The following is a 16,551-nucleotide window of genomic DNA, read 5'->3' on the forward strand; positions in this document are numbered from 1 at the left end:
AATGTAGAAGGAAACTGGAGAACCCACGGACGCAGTGTTCACCGCTAATTTACATTTCCTGTGATCGAATCAGGAACCTCTTTTACCAAAGGTGAGGACTGTACAACTAAGTCGAATTTTAACTTCAATTTATTTTAACTTATATCAAGTATGTATGTACAATTATTATATTATGCACTATTTTATGACTTGTAATTGTTATAGAAGAAATAAGCTCCGTATGTCTGTATCTCATTGCGGATTTGGATGGAGATATTGCGGATACAGATAGAATATTAGGGATATAGGTGTATTGACGCGGCCCTTATACTGTGTTTGATTCCTGAATGTATTCATCCATCTGCAACGTAGAACGACATATAAGATTAATTCACTCATGTATTATGTAGGATATCACTATTACCTTTTGTTAATTAGTGTATTTAAAGTAATTTCTGTTCTGTTCTTTCTGTTAAAATAATTGTTTGAGGTAGGCCTACTTCGTGTAACTGAAAAAAAAAAATCTTAAGTCAGGTAGTGGTTGTTTCCTTAAAGTGATAATCTTGAAAGGAGGAATAAATGGTTCATGAAGTTAAGTGTATTGTAAGAATGAGAATTCCACATTGTAAAATCAGTACATTAGTTATAAGCGAACTTAGAGGTAAAAATTACCTTCCCCAATATTTCTTACATACAAGAAGAGAATATTCTTGAGCTTATTTTCCTCTCTCCTTCATTTAATATACGCTTAGGTGCCAATATGCTTTTTAAAAAAATGTGTAAACTACTTAGTAAATTAGTTATTAGGTTGCTTCAATAAAATTCGTCAATATTAACTGCAAAATTGACAAACGGACAGACAATAAAGTTGAATACAACAATGTAAAAATCTGCGTGTTATATTGTATGCTCTTCCACATTCTGATAGTATCGTTGTGTGATTATCAAAGTTTCCACCGTTCCGCAATCGTAATCTCCTTGCTTGATGTAGTAGAAAGGTGTTCGGAAGAGAAACCGTATGCTAGAGACATCTATAGGCCGACGAGTAAACCTGTAGAATGAACAATGATTTTTCTTGAAGACAGTAAATCGTCAGTACACACATCTAAAGCTGTACGTAAATGCGCAAGTCGCATGCTTGGAAATGCCTATGTTTCATTAGAAAAATACGAGTATTTATTTAATTTTCTTCCTTCGTAGTCCAATCATATACTCTGTTGTACGATTACACTATAATTCAGAACGTTTGAAAGAAGAGTGTGTTCATATCTTACAAAGGAAGTAATATTTTGCACTTAATTTCATTGTTATTTTACAAAATTGTGTTGGTGATATTATACACAATATACGATAGAAGGCCCATAGAAAGAAGCTTGTCGATTGAAAGCCGAAGCTACGTGTCCAAAAATGATTTTTTTCGTCGAATGTAAATGATGTTCGTAGCTTCGTACAATTCGTTTCTTTTCCAAAAGCTTCTCTCTCTAAATGGCGAAGTGACGATTCAGACTATAAATTTTCTTTTTAATATATTTCCTGCTTCAAATCATTGAAGACTGTTTTTCCGTCCTCTCATAGAAATACAGTTTTATACAGTGTCGCAATACCTCTTTCTATATCAGATGAATAGACAATTTTTTCATCGATGTTTCTGAATACACATTTGCATACTGTTCGAGTAATTATTATTATTATTATTATTATTATTATTATTATTATTATTATTATTATTATTATTATTATTATTATTATTATTATTATTATTATACAACTGGTTTGGTGGATGGAAAAGTTTTGTTAAACCAGATTTAAAAGTGAATTGGGCTTTAACTGAATGATGTTCCGTATTTCTGTTTTTCATTGTGTGTTGTACTATGAAATGAAATGAAATCATTCAGTTTTACGTCCCACGTTATGACGGTTAGGCTAAAGGAGACGGCGATGATGAGAAATGAATGAAATGGTGGAATGAAGAAAATGGGAAGAAAGGGGAGAACCCCGAGAAAATCCACGAGAACGTTGTTTGTCCACCACAAAGTCCACACGGCGCGAGCTGGGATCGAACCAGGGACACCAAGCACCGGAGGTGAACGCTCTACCACAGAGCCACCGCGTCCCCTGTGTTGTACTATGTTGTACAATAAATAAGGTGCCGCATGATAAAAGACGTCATAATACAGTACCTTCATCGTTATGTCAATTAATTAGTACTTCTTTTTACTTTTTTGACCTTTATAAAAAAACTTATTGCGAAGTACGTAAGTGTTACGTAATTTATTCCAAGATATTACAATTAATGAGCGGATTTGTATGACTAATAACGATAATTTAGTGCCTAAAATAATCAGAAGTCCACTGTATAGCACTATGTTGTGTCCAAAATATAATGAATAAAAATAGTTATTTTACACCTAGTGAATGGAAGTAGGGCATAAGCACAAATAGTTCAAAATATATAGCTAAAGAAATAGTAAATGCATTAAAGATATAACAAGTAATACAAGGTCTATTTGGAAATTATTATTTATTGGTAATACAGATAGGATTTAAATATTCAGCTAGGATTATTATTATTATTATTATTATTATTTTATGGTTGTAATGTGTAATATTTGTATTGGATTTAAAAATATAAAATTTAGCTTAGGAAAGATTCAAGACATAATTCTTCTGTCAATGTCAGTAATGAGCCAAAGCTTATCTTATTACTATATAAACCAACATAAAAGTAACGAGTTTGATTCCAGTTAATATCACTTGACACGGTTAGGCCAAACTGTTTTCAAGGATTTTCGTCGAGTGTGACTTTCTCATTTTATTAATGCAGGATTTAGGATTTAAATTTCTGGGCTTTCGGCATCTAAGGCCATTTAGCCCTTCACGATTTGAGGGATGACGTCCATCGGCGAGCACACTATCCGGGGAAAGGGAAGGAAGAAAGGATTGGGGAAGGAAGGAAGCGGCCTGGGACCTATAAGTTAGGTACCACCCCTGCATTTGTCTGTTGTGAATGAGGAAAACCTTATTCAGGGTGGCTGCCTGAAAAAGCCTGTTACACTTTTTCGACCGAGTGATTTTATTAATACATTACTGCTTTGGTTTCCTTACTATTTTTAACCATTTTCATTAAGTGTCAGGACACAATCGTGAGACATAAAAGTCAAAATGTAATTTCTTAATTTTGTTTTGCGGTCCTACATTGTGGATTTTAAACTAACAAATTGAGTGTAAGTATAAACATTCATCAGAGCGAAAAGTATTCATTAGAACAAATCCCTTGATAGAATAACGAACGCATAGCCTGTGTCATATTACGCTGCGTTTTATAGCTATAGACAAACTGTGTATATCCTCATGTATAGGTTGGAATCCAGTGTTTGTCTAGGGAGGTAAACACTCCCAGATATGAATTTACCCATTATAAAGTGTGATTAAGTGCTATGAGTGTTATTTTAAACGGTGTAAATGTGGACCTCAAAGAGCCTCCTTGGGTCCTGTGTCTAAAATATGTTACTATAATTTCTCCCCTATCAGATATTTCTATTATTATTAGCAGCCGTCTGTGTTACTCGTGAAAAAAGAATTTATACATTAAAAAAAACTGTCTGCATATATAGTTAAAAGACTAGTTTGGAATATGTATCACGGCCTGGACTCAAAGCACTTTGTTTATTGTTGGTCTCTGACGCCAGACCAATCATCGGAACCCAGTTCGATTTGAGCCAATTGGCATGTATATGAGTGTTGTCTAAGTTACTGAAATAATTTACTCAAATTTTAACAGCACTTATCTATATTTTTTCTCTCTCTCTCAACTCGTATTTAAGTTTTGCCTCATGACGAGATTATTTCCATTCCTAAAACTAGATATTACAGTTTACTAACAGTTTTTTTCAAAACAAGTCCACTGCTCGAGATTTACAGAAGGCACGGCCTTACACTATCCTTTTTAAGCAATAGCCATGATCTTTGACCTATTCTTCACGGACAGTTTAAAGTTAATGAAGGTCATAAATGAAGAGTTAATGAAGGTCATAAATTCATATAACTGTAATATGTGTCGACATTTTTGGTTAGAAAATGTTGAAGATAAAATAATAATTAAAAAACAACAACAAAAATAGAAAGAACAATTCGATTGTTCTTGTTCCTCTCGTAGACATCCAGGAACCAAAACAAAGTGCCTGTCTGTGCCGCTTTGCTTTCACTTTTTTGTAGATCCTCGAGTGACACGAAGACTATGTTTGGTTGTACTAAAGCAGTGAAAGTAGACGTGTGGTAAGATCTAGTTCAATGCAGTCCTTACGTCATTGTAAGGATTTTCTTGAGTAACTTTGAAATTCTAAATGTAATCACATAGTATTGAGATCGTAGGATACAATATTTGTTACACTTACGAACGTATATGTGTGTAAGTATATGACGGTTATTTAGGAGAGTCACTTTACCCAGCTTCATATAACTCTCAAAATGTTTCAAAAGAAGTCTTAGAATATTTTAGATGAAAGTAGGAGCACGTTAAGGCTTTTTGGTAAACTCACCTTCACTTTTTGAAATTTTAATGATCAATCTAAAGAAAATAAATATCAAAAGTGTAGAAAGTAAACCGGATGTTATCTACATAACAGTATTAAATAAACTAATGGTCTTTTCAGTTCTTTTCTATAGACTAGAAATTTGGGCATCCAAATGTGTACACTGTTGTCTTTAAGTTATTCACTAAAAATCAGAAAAATAGGAGTCGTCTTAATGAAGACACTTAAATGTGACTTCCCGGAGACGTTATCATCAAATCCTGCATATTGTAATTAATGGAGTGTAGAGGTGTCATACGCATATTTCGTATGTAACTTTTACAACCTTCCCTTACTTTTACAGCCCTGGCTGCACTTTTTTTTGTTAAACTGAATTATAATTTACATGCGTAGTTTTGTTTTTAATAAGTACAAAATATTTCTCAGTTATGAGTCAATGTTTTTGAAATTCTTAGTTGATGCCCCCATTCATCGTCTATGCCAACGATACAAATTGAGTTAAAGACGCATTCCTTGATAATAGGGGGCACATAGACAGCACAAGCTATTTTACTAAATATTTTATTCAAAACACTTAATTACGCAGGAAATTTTTTTAGGATTTTCTTTGCTTTCCGGAATATTTTCAAAAAAAGATGAGAAAAACATTAGATCTGGCACTGATAAGCATCCTTAAGAAGAAGTTCCAGTTGATTCGCAGTTTTTTCAGTGCTTTTATTAGGTTATATTCCTGTTTGTTAGAGTTAAGTTTTACAACTTAAAAATTTCACGTACTTCCATACGAGCTAGATCTCTAAAATTTTGTACAGATATGTAAGCCCGATAAGGATGCAATATTTTTCTATAATTTCCGATGTAGCGTATCATTTTACTGTCGTTTTGCAAGAGTCGAACGAGACAAAAGTTCAAGACGAGAGGTGTATTTTCAAATTCAAATCGTGTTTTTTCGAGACAAAAATCGAGACGTGGCGAGAAGTATCATGAAGAATTCTTGTCTCCTGATTCTCGAAAAAGCTGTCCTGAGTTATATATATATATATATATATATATATATATATATATATATATATATATATATATAATATGCTTTGTAGACTAAGTATAACACGAAAATACCACTTTGTATCTCGAAACTCATCGAATATCAAGGAACAGAAGAAAAAAGTAAGCAATTGTTAACTTCGCTCGATGTGTACGTACACTGCATTTCTTTCTCCTCCCTGATATGACTGAATATGAGACTTTTAATCTGCATTTTAATGCTTGTTCTGCAATGTGTGTGCTGCCACATTGCATCTGTACCACAGGTGTACCTGCTTTAGTAAGAGTACAATGTAATCTCGCCGTGTGTGTATTAACAAATTGTTCCTTCTTAATATTTGTGTTGGAATATTAAAATTATAACCAGAGCTCTAAATATTTCAGGTGCTAGGTTGACATGACGATTGCAAGTACGAGTTTGGCGCCTTGCCAAAACATGTAGGCTAATGTATCGAATTAGATTTGTATATTAAAGCGCCTGATTTTCAAAATTGGTGCCTCGCTCACAAGAAAATTTTTCGGGCATTGGTTATATCTACGAGAAGCTCGCTGAGAATCGTGACGAGATGGGACTTATTAAAAAAAAAAGAAAAAAGAAAATGACTCGATGTTTCGTGCGCAACACTATTTTTCTGTAATATTAATAAGCTCTGATATATATATATATATATATAGGGTGGCGCACTTAAAATATGACCACATTCCCTTTGAATGCGATTGCAATATTTCAACTTCTGAAATTAAGTAAACAGGTATAACAGTGGACAGTTTATGCAATTATCGATTATTTGTTCAACAATCAATAATATACAACAATCGACATACAAAAATTAGCGATTGTTAGCATTCATCGGTCAGTATTTCAGTTTATTTCATCAGTGGTTAGACGTTTGTCTTTGCAGTCTGCCAAATGGCGTTCTCGATAGAAGAAAGAATTGAAATTGTAAAAGTATATGTGAAAACAGGTTCGTTTAAGGAAATTTGCGAAATTTTCGGGGTCAAGTATCCGGGTAGAGGATATCAGCCATCAATATCCGAACCTTAGGCCGGGTGTATCTGAATATGCATACACGTGCACGCAGGCACGTAGCCAGGATTTCGTAATGTGCATACACGTCACTGTTACCCGTTAAGTCAACAGATCGACTCCATTAACGAGCTCGGCCAAGACATTCACTCAAACTATCTATTGAAAAAAAAAAAAATAGCTTTCATTCACGAGTTACCATGTGCACAGACGAACAGGCGTTAGTCGTTGTTACCCGTTAATGTGTTAACGGATTGACTCCATTAATTAACCTGGCCAGGAATAATCTAGCTGTCTATTGCGAAATGCAGGGTGTTTGAAAAGAAAACTCCCTAGTTTTAAGTATAAATTTAATTGGGAAATGAATGAAAACTTACATCAATGAGTACATATGAAAGAATTCTTTCAAGTTTTGTTTAATATTGGTAGACTTCAACGTGGGATCCATTTGTGGCTCTGCACACGTCGAGACGATATTCCACTTCTCGCCACGTATTCACCAACATTTCAGGTGTAACTGTCCCAACCGCCGCGATGATTCTTTCCCGTAAATGATTGATGTCTGTGGTCTTTTCATTGTACACAACATTTTTTATGTGGCCTCAAAAGAAAAAGTCCAGTGGGGTCAAATAACACACTGCGCTTTCTGTTGTGGAGTACACATTGTTGCTGAGTTGCTCTGCACTGCACGCCTGCCTGGACTGAACTGAGGAAACAGAGGGAAAAAACAGCACTGGTGCCGTCTCAAGGTCAAGCAGACCTGCCAACTGCAGGGGAGCCAAACTTGGAGAGTTGATGAATCAAACACCCCAAACTAGAATACTGTATGTCACTTTGTACAGATTCTAGGACACATTAAAACTAGGGAGTTCTTTTTTAAACACACTGTATAATTAATAAATTAATTTCCGCTCAAGAGTTATCATGTGTAGTAATGGACGTACGAACGTACTAACATTACAAATTATAAGTTCCACTTTCATGATTCCAATAAAATATAAAAATAATTATCGATCGTCTGCTGCTTATTCAACCCGAACTAATAGAAGTTTGGTTGGTTGCAAACAACTAGGGGTTGTATTGACTTCGTTGTCAACAAATTCGATCTAGGACTGTTGATGGTTGTGGAACCAATAGATGAACAACTATGTGTAAATGAGTTCTACTGGATCTGGATTTCGGAACCGATTTTCGTACAGTTCTTCTGAGAATTCTGAATGTCATTAACATTTTTGCGTAATAACTTCTTATGAGCACCGTTGCTCTTACAACGACGCAATGTGACACACTAGCAGCCTTTCCCGTGGGTCTAGTGGCTAGTTGTGTGTTTTTGGCGTACGTGGTCTTGGTTTCAGTTCCCGGTTGAAAAGCACAAAAATTTTAATTCTTCTTCATTCACTTTCATTAATCATCCGTCTTCTTTAGCCTAAAGAGCATAATAATGGAACTGAAGTAAAGAATTGTTTCGTTTCAAAATAATAAAAATCCAATATGTGAGAGCCATAACCAAGGCGAGGGGCTGCTACTCTTAGAGAATTTAATCACTCCCCGAGTCAAACTTAAGTCTTTTTCAAGAAGAGAAAAACTCCAGACGAATAACCTGACTAACTTATCCCTTCACATAAAAATTTTTCGTGAAAGAGAATTTTTTATCAGTGTTGCTGGAATGGAAAAATCGATTGTACTATTTATCTATTTTGTGGATTTTCATGAAGAAAGAGAAAACTAAAAAGAAATGAAATGTAATAGCATAGCGTCCGACGGATATGCCTTTTTGGCTAAATGAGACGGATAATTAATGAAAGCGCTTCCAACGGGAATCGAAATTTTTGACCTTATACGCCAAAGGTGCACGCGCTACCCACTAGACCTGCAGAGAAGGCTGTTGAGTTTTATGTTGCTTCGGTTATAAGAGCAAAGGTACTTATAAGAAGTTATTATGCGAAAATTTTGTTGACGTATAGAACAGCCTAGAAAAACAGTTGGCAAGTGTAAACTGTTAAAAACTAACTTTTTTTAAGACTCGAAGTCAGTATTATTGAGTAATTTTAAGAGCCGTATTAATTTTTATGGAGTGATGTCTTGAATAAAGGTGGTGCATTATGGACAGTGAGAGAAACGGGAACGTCTTTTATATTTTGTAGACGAAGGAGAAAATCAGGAAATGAATTTCGAGGATTCCTTGGTTTGATCCAAGGCCATGAGAGTTCGTGGTGAATAACATCTTGTCCGTGGGTTTTCTCGGGGTTTCCCCAGTTTTCTTACACATTCTTCTTTATTAATTGGTAGTAAGTGTAAATTAATGTGGTTAACTACATTCATCATATTGATCAAATTCTGAATATAATGTAATGGAAAATTTTGAAGAAAAAAAACTTTAGATAGAAAGACAGAGAGAGAAAAAGTAAAGAAAAAAATCATGTCGCAGTTCAATATTAATAATGGTTATTTTTTTTCTGTCTTCATTTTACTGCCCTCTCTCATTAAGTCACATTGAATACTGTTGTGTGTCATCATAGATTTTTTTTTCTGCCAGGGAAATTCCCACAAAAAGAAAATTATAGAAAGTAGCCAGGAGCAATATGATTCAAACTAACGTTATTTTCTCCACTTTGTTGTATTTTCAAAGAATTTTTGTTGAGGGTTCATTTACCGACGTACAAGTACTTAACTGTTTTGCCATCAGTACTAGCTAGTTTACGGAATTTATTTTTTAGTTGCCTATTATGTAACTAGTAATTTTAATTAGGCAAGTAAAACAATATCTGAATTCGGTACATCTTAAGCAATCCAGATAATACTTAGTCTACAATTTAATACGTAGTCTACAATTTAAATTTAATATTTTTGACATCACTAGCTGCGTATTTTCAAGCCTATCGTCTGTCTAATATGCAATCAATCCTCGAAGACCATAGATGTGTGGCAGACATTATGGAGAAGATAAAGAAACGGGCCGTACCTCTCCCATTTAAAGTAGTTTTGTCGAAAGGTTTGTAGGATATAGCGAAGAATGTAATCCTAGGTTTCACCACGAAGTATAGATGGTTTACTGACATCTTTTGCCTGATTTCTCAAGTGTGCTATACTTTCTTCAAAGAACTGTCCGACCAAGTATTTCGTTTGTGTACAGTAATAAACAAAATTATCTCCCGGTGACAAAAATGATCGTCAATTTTGAACTTCAAGAAAAAGTAATAATAGCAAAATTGTGCTAAGAATTAAAGTACTTTTAACTACTAACAAGTAAGAATCCTTTTACCATTTGCAGTTCGTATTGTTTTCATCATAATATATTGCGCTTACGTATAACGTAAAGTTAACGGACTGATAGACACGAAATACCATATATGTCTCTCCTATAAGAAAAAAATATAGGTCTATATATCTTACTAAAGATCGCATCGGTTATTTAATGCAACACCAACTATGGTTTTTAAACAGCAGGTGTAGTGAGAATTGAATGTGCTTAAACCTCGGGCGGAAGTTTGTTTTAGTGAGAAAGATGTCTGTGTGTACTATAGTTGAATTCATCCTTCAGTATTGTGAAAAGTCACAAATATGCAATACGGTATTTTACATAAAACAAGACAGAGTTTCGTTGAAATGAATTATGAGGTGTTAATTCAGATTCTAAAACAATATTACTCTCCCTCAAGAATCTAAATACTTTATACCTAAAAAATATACCTTGTATCTTATTACGTAATCATTTTTTTCTTTCAATTTTTAAGTAAGTATAGCTTTATTATATAAATATAATTAAAGTAATTGAATTTTTCATTACACTGTTTGTATTGTTGTGGCCCCGGTGTTCGTGTACCATATTCACTAAAATGTATCCAGTGCCAGTTTTCTTGGTAACATTTTTATTTGCTTGTAATATACATGGATAAGTTCCACGCGCTTTCTCCACAGTATTTGAGCAGCTATGCAGAAACAAGTGTTACTTCTTCCTGTAAAAGCACTTAAACACTGTTCCGTAAAAGAAAATATTTCCTTCAGACTGCTGTATAGCTTGAAGGTAACTTACATGAGTATTATTTCAATATTTTTTCTTGATTAACAAGTGATATATTTTAATGCAAAAAAATAAAAAAAAACATTTAGAGTTTCTGTTATAAATTCAGATAAAATTGTTTTCTTTCATTATATATGCACACTTAATTCCATTTTATTTACACCTGAAATGAAAAATGTGTATGGTTATTGACATTCAGTGTTATCTTGAGTACTCGATAAAAATCTTGTTGTCCTAGATACAGTTGCTAACTTGTCATTTTGCTATGACTATCCTGATCAATCTGTTTCTAGGTTTTCTTGTTACTTGTATAAAACTTATAGTAGCTCTCTTCCCTTTCTCCTTGTATTCGTTGTTAATTTAGAGCGAAGTTATCTTTTGGGTGAAGGTGTGACTACAGCGTTTAGGCACAGAGTGTAATATGCCATAACTTAATGACATAACCAAGTAAGTTACCGGTCATAATAGATAATAATGATTGAGTATAAGTTTTAAAAAAGCACAATCTTTGTAATTGTCTCCAATAAACACAATTACCAAATGAACAGCCATTTTGAATCATCATGCAACATACCCTGGTAAATACTGTATCCTAGAAGGCCATTCTGATTTTGTATATTATAGAGTTTGATTAAGAAGATTTTTATGACTTTAGTGAAAGCACCCTCTTAGATCCCATGCTATTACATACTATAAAGTTGTTTATCATAACTGTACGAGATTCTTTGACTGTCACAAACGATGGTACTGCTGTGCATGTGTATGCAGTACATTACTTAAAACTAGGTTGTTACAGAGGATGGTAACGAAACTAGCTTTTACGAAGATTATGAACATCCATGTAGTAGTATTGGGACATAATATATAATTGATAGCTTATAAATTTTGAAATTCTGATACTTTGATTGATAAATACTTCTGATAAACAGATTTTACCAGACCTATTTTCTTATACCACTGGAAACAATGGATCTGCGGTTGTTACTTTTTAATTACTTTACTTCCTGTTTACCTCCTTTTCAATCATTGCTTAAGAATGGCAACTGAAGCATGTCCACATTAAGCTTAGCTGCATGCTCTACTTCACTAGGAAACTGTGTTGGTTGTTTTACGAATAGTAGCCGTTTCGTACCTTAATTTCAGGATAGCTAGATATCATACGTTAACAGTTATAATGCTGGAAATCTAATTAGTGTTTGCAATTCTGACCGACGTCGTGGTCACTTTCAGTTGTTCCTTGTTTACTTGGAAAGTTTATGGCATTGTAATTTTGAGCATAGCTGCTGGGATGGAAATGGTAGTTTTATAACAGTGCGGACAAAAGTAATTCCAAGCGTTGTCGTTTGTATAGTTTTTTTTTTTCCTCAAGGAAAATTGGTGAAGTTCGTTCTTCACTAGAGAGGTTTTATGATGTAACCGACTTCTAACATCAGCCAAGAAGTCATTGCAAGTTCCTCCGAAACAGTATTCCTCCTCTACCCTACGCCTGTTAGTTTCTCGAGAACCACTTGCAGTAATTTTCTTTTTGACTGACAGCGAGATAATAAGAAGGAAGAATTGGTGTCCCATTTACGAATCATTATTGTATTATATTTTGATTTTCCTTGTCGTCTTCGGTGCCAGCTTGAGAATTGTAAACCCTGCCAATGAAGTTTTCAGATCTACAATGTTGTAAAGAACAGAGTAAAGCATGTTTTAGTAATTTCATCTTGTACTCAGAGGTATTGTGCGCGTGTATCATTTTTTAAAATTACAATTAGATAGAATTTGATAGATGTTTCCTATATCGTAATTGTGTTAATACGAGTATTTTAAGACTGAATCTTGTTTGATTTGATTTAGTTTTGTTTTACTTAGAGGGAAAAACATCAAAACAAGATAATGATACACTGAAATTGGAATGTTATACGTATAAAATTCAAACATATTTCTAAATATGGACCAAATTAGAAGAAACAATACTATGCGTGTTACATGCATTGCCTAACATAAATTTATGTAGTATATAGAGATAGGAGATAGACCAATTTTATCCTCATTAATCAGAGATTTTTTTTAAATATAAAAGCTCGTGAATGGCAAGACATTTCTTGATTTAATAATAGGTTTATTTTTTTACAATAAGGGACAAAACTGTTATCTATTAAATTGACTTAGAATAATAAAAATAAATATTTTATTAATGCTTATCAAGTAGTGTGAGCTGTGCTTAAGTGTAATATTTTTGATGTTCAAAAACTAAACTTTTTTTTTTTTTTTTTTTTATCTTGGTCATGCGGGATGATTTCCGATTTTCTCCGAGAGAGAATTTCAGTACGGTGGAGGTTAAAAGTAGTATTACGATAATATTTTGAATCCACATTTACATCGTTTCGGTTGGAAATTTCGTGGCTCCGTGCATTCATCCGGCCCACTCCTTGAAATAATCACTGTATGCCATACTCATTGTTTTCATTAAATCATACAGGAATCCACGTTGGTTTCCAAATTGGATTAAGCTAATTCCAGATCGGATTAAGCTAACATAATGAACTTTCAAGTAATTACTGTTTTATTATTCGTATTTAGCCTATGAGTGCCTCTTCCTGCTGTCCAGTGGCTGCCACATGTGCACGTTTTCTCGGATTCGATTCCCGGTGGGAGAGCACAAAAAATAATTTCATAATTATTTATTTTCGGTAATCATCCGTCTCCTTTAGACTAAAGATCGTAACCGTGGAAGTTAAAAGAAATCATTTAATTATTCCTTTAGTACCGAATTACAGATTTTTGAAACTAATAGCTAAGAAAAAACTAGTGTTCTATTTGATTCAGATGTTTTGAGGAAACTCTGCGAAGAAAGGAAATAATTACAAGACAGAGAAAGTAAATAATGATAAATATTTGAAGGAGCTTTGACTCACTTAAGCTATTAACAAATATAATAATTTATGGAAGACTAAATATCGAAAGCGTCATATATTTTCCTGTGCCCCAATTAAGTGACTAGATTAATGAAGCAAGTCTACTTGTGTTCGTTATGAGTGTTTCGTTGTTTCCATGGTAACAGCGATCCGTGACGTGTGTGGATGGTACGTCACGAACGACTGAGCGCGTAGTGTACTGAAGGAAAGAGTTAGTGGCGGTGTGTGGTAGATGTGCGTGAATGTGTGTGTGTGGGGAGTGAGGCTTTGGAAGATGACGTGCTTCTCCGTTCTCCGAAGTAAAACTTCCTCTGGATTCAAGTTTGATTTTGTGGATAGCTTCAGACGAGGTGTCAAGAAACTCCATCGCGCCACTAGCAGGTTTGACACATTTTCAACTGTCTTATTATTAGATCTAAATTAAGAATATCCGTCTTTTTCCTTCTTTTTTTTTTTAAGTATACATTTATAGAAAGTCGCGTGTATTTCTATAGTTTTACATACAATTAGTGAAAATACTAAACATTTCTATTTCTTCCTTTGTACTATAGATCTCAAAAAATATCAGCTATAATGTCTTTAATATTATTGTTTCCGTTTCTCAGGATTCACAGGTCCTCCTCCATAGTGTAGTAGATAATGTGTGCCTGTGGTGCACGAGCCCCCGGGTTTGATTCCCATTTGGAGAACATCAAATGAATTGAAATAATTCTGATCTCATTTTCAACTGTAGGTCTCGTCTTTTATATAGCCTTACAATAGTATAAAGGTAGATCTATGGTACAAAGTACTAAATAAATTAACCAAAGAAGCAGGATGCATTCTCTAAGTAGTGGATATTTGAAATCATGTCATTAGACTTAATGGATATTCTTTCTAGTCAGTTCTGATCCTTCAACAATCATTGTCCTATATCTCAAATGGCTATATCTTACAAGTATGATCAATATGGTAGATGTGGAAAAAGACAGGAAACAAGAAAATACGTGAAACCCAGTAGAGTACTTATTTTACTGATATTGTCCTTTGCTAGTTGTTTCATTTTGTTCTGTGTACAGCATTGTAATTGGTAAAGTACAGCATATTTCGTTTATTTATGTAGCATATCTTGTAATGGTAAATGTTTCTCTCAATATCTTTTTCCGGCATCACAGTTCTATTGGTTGTAGTATAAAAATACATATTATTGATAACATGGGAAATTAAAATTTCAACTGCAATGAAAATTTAATATCAACCAGTATATATGTAGTTCTAAAGAAATAAAAAGAAAAAATGCAAAAGTTTTCCTGTTCTGCACAACAATTGTTTGGAAGCTTGTTATAATTGTGTACATGTGAAATTCCCAGATCATTAGGTGAAATAATAAACCGGATTTGTATTTTGAACATTAGAAAACAATAATATAAAAGGATTTCTCTGTGATCAATAAGCGGATTTAATGGTGTATACCCTGGAAACAAACCAGTTACCTTTCCACTTCTGTGCAGTCATTCTCCACAGATATATAAAGCTGGCTAAATGCAGAGAGATTTTTCTGCTTATACTTTTCCTGGCAACTGTGTATGCAGGATTTTGTACTTATATAATACACTCATCTCTCTAGTAGCTAGCGGGAAAGCGCTTTTGGTATAATGGCGTTCTGGGTTCGATTGCCATTGAGAAAGCCTTGAAATTTGAACGCACTACTATGCCTTGGATTCCACCTGAAACCGTAGATCCACATCTCATATAGCATTAAAATGCTGAAATTGACGCCAGACTCCAACCAACCAACTATTCCCAACCAGACATGTTTCATTTGCTGCATAAATAAAGAGCAAACTACTGTAATTGCAAAATATTAGCTACAACACTTCAACGTTTAGCCAAAAAGTTAATGGACTCAGAAAGCTGCGAAAGCAAGTTATTTGTTACTATTAATAGATCTATTATGTCAGCTGTTGTACCTGCTAAATGATACCACGAGAGAAAACTGTGTTTATTACCTACGAAAAGTACATTAAATTGAAACATCAATGTGCAGAAAATATAACATAGTTTTCGGTAGCTAGGTAATAGTTTTAGTGAAGATACTGATCGCAAATGAGAAGTGAAAGTATGAGTAGGAATGGCAGAATAACTCTTTAGGAAGAAGATCAGTTTTTTTTTTTTTTTTTTTTTTTTTTGGCTCGTGTAAATATTAAGAAAAATATATTTCGTATAGAATATTGGAAAAAGGAGATTAATTGATTAGAGGAGAATGAAAATGTTAGAAAAAGTAGAGGAGGATAAGTAATAATAGACAATTTGAAAGAGGAAAAGGAATTGATTAGAACATTATGTTTCGAGAAATATAATAAAAGTACGTTGGAAGAAAAGGGAGAGTGGAAATTTCATTTAATGAATTGCATTTAAACGATAACTGCTACGTCAAAGGAAAGAGTTATGTAAGCACTGCAGTACATGGAAGCTCTGTAATTTGGGGCATGTGACCAAGGGCGACGATTTCTCTGTAAATTTGGGGGGAGGCCCATTCAGATGCAGAAGGCATATATTAGGATTTTAAGACAAATTGCATTCAAATTATGCCTACTATTGTATACTCTTAAATACAATAAGAAGGCCCACATGAGCTTTGGGGGCCCGGGCCCCCTTGGCCTCCCAGGATCGGTGCCCTTGTATGTGACTTGTCATTGATTGAGCTTTTAAAATTTTGACTCCAGAGCACGATTGAAGCAGGGCAAACATGCATAAATCTAAGTGACATATAGAGGTGTATCCAAGTACAATATACTTGCATGGAAACATCAAATTACGTACGTTGCTGCATAGAATAATACATACTAAGAAAAATACATCAATTAGTAATCTGACATATTTAAAATTTTCACTGATATTGTCATGTGTCTTACGAAATGTTTTAAGTGCATAATTTCATGATCCAATTATGATTCGAACCTATTCTAAGTGCTTGGCTTTCTGATGAATTATTACACTTGAAAACAGTGAAAAACAGCAGGTTTCGCTTATCGAGAAATGTACGTATAAAACAAAATTTTCCCAAAT

General features: G+C 33.9%; 1 protein-coding gene across 4 annotated transcripts in view; it reads left to right on the forward strand.

Annotated features, from left to right (window-relative positions):
- Positions 1-16,551, forward strand: part of Mob2 (MOB kinase activator 2) — a 521,602-nt gene that overhangs the window by 432,449 nt on the left and 72,602 nt on the right. Inside the window, exon 1 of one of the 4 annotated variants that reach the window (XM_081751640.1) lies at positions 13,729-13,884. The exons of the other annotated variants lie outside the window; for them this stretch is intronic. Coding sequence (XP_081607766.1) covers positions 13,736-13,884 — 149 coding nt within the window. The 5' untranslated portion in view covers positions 13,729-13,735. Of the gene's footprint in view, positions 1-13,728; positions 13,885-16,551 lie in introns of those variants that run through there. 4 annotated transcript variants of the gene reach the window in all.

This window comes from Thermobia domestica, chromosome 3 (genome assembly GCF_964235325.1).
Source record: "Thermobia domestica chromosome 3, izTheDome1.hap1.1, whole genome shotgun sequence".
Lineage (NCBI taxonomy): Eukaryota > Metazoa > Arthropoda > Insecta > Zygentoma > Lepismatidae > Thermobia > Thermobia domestica.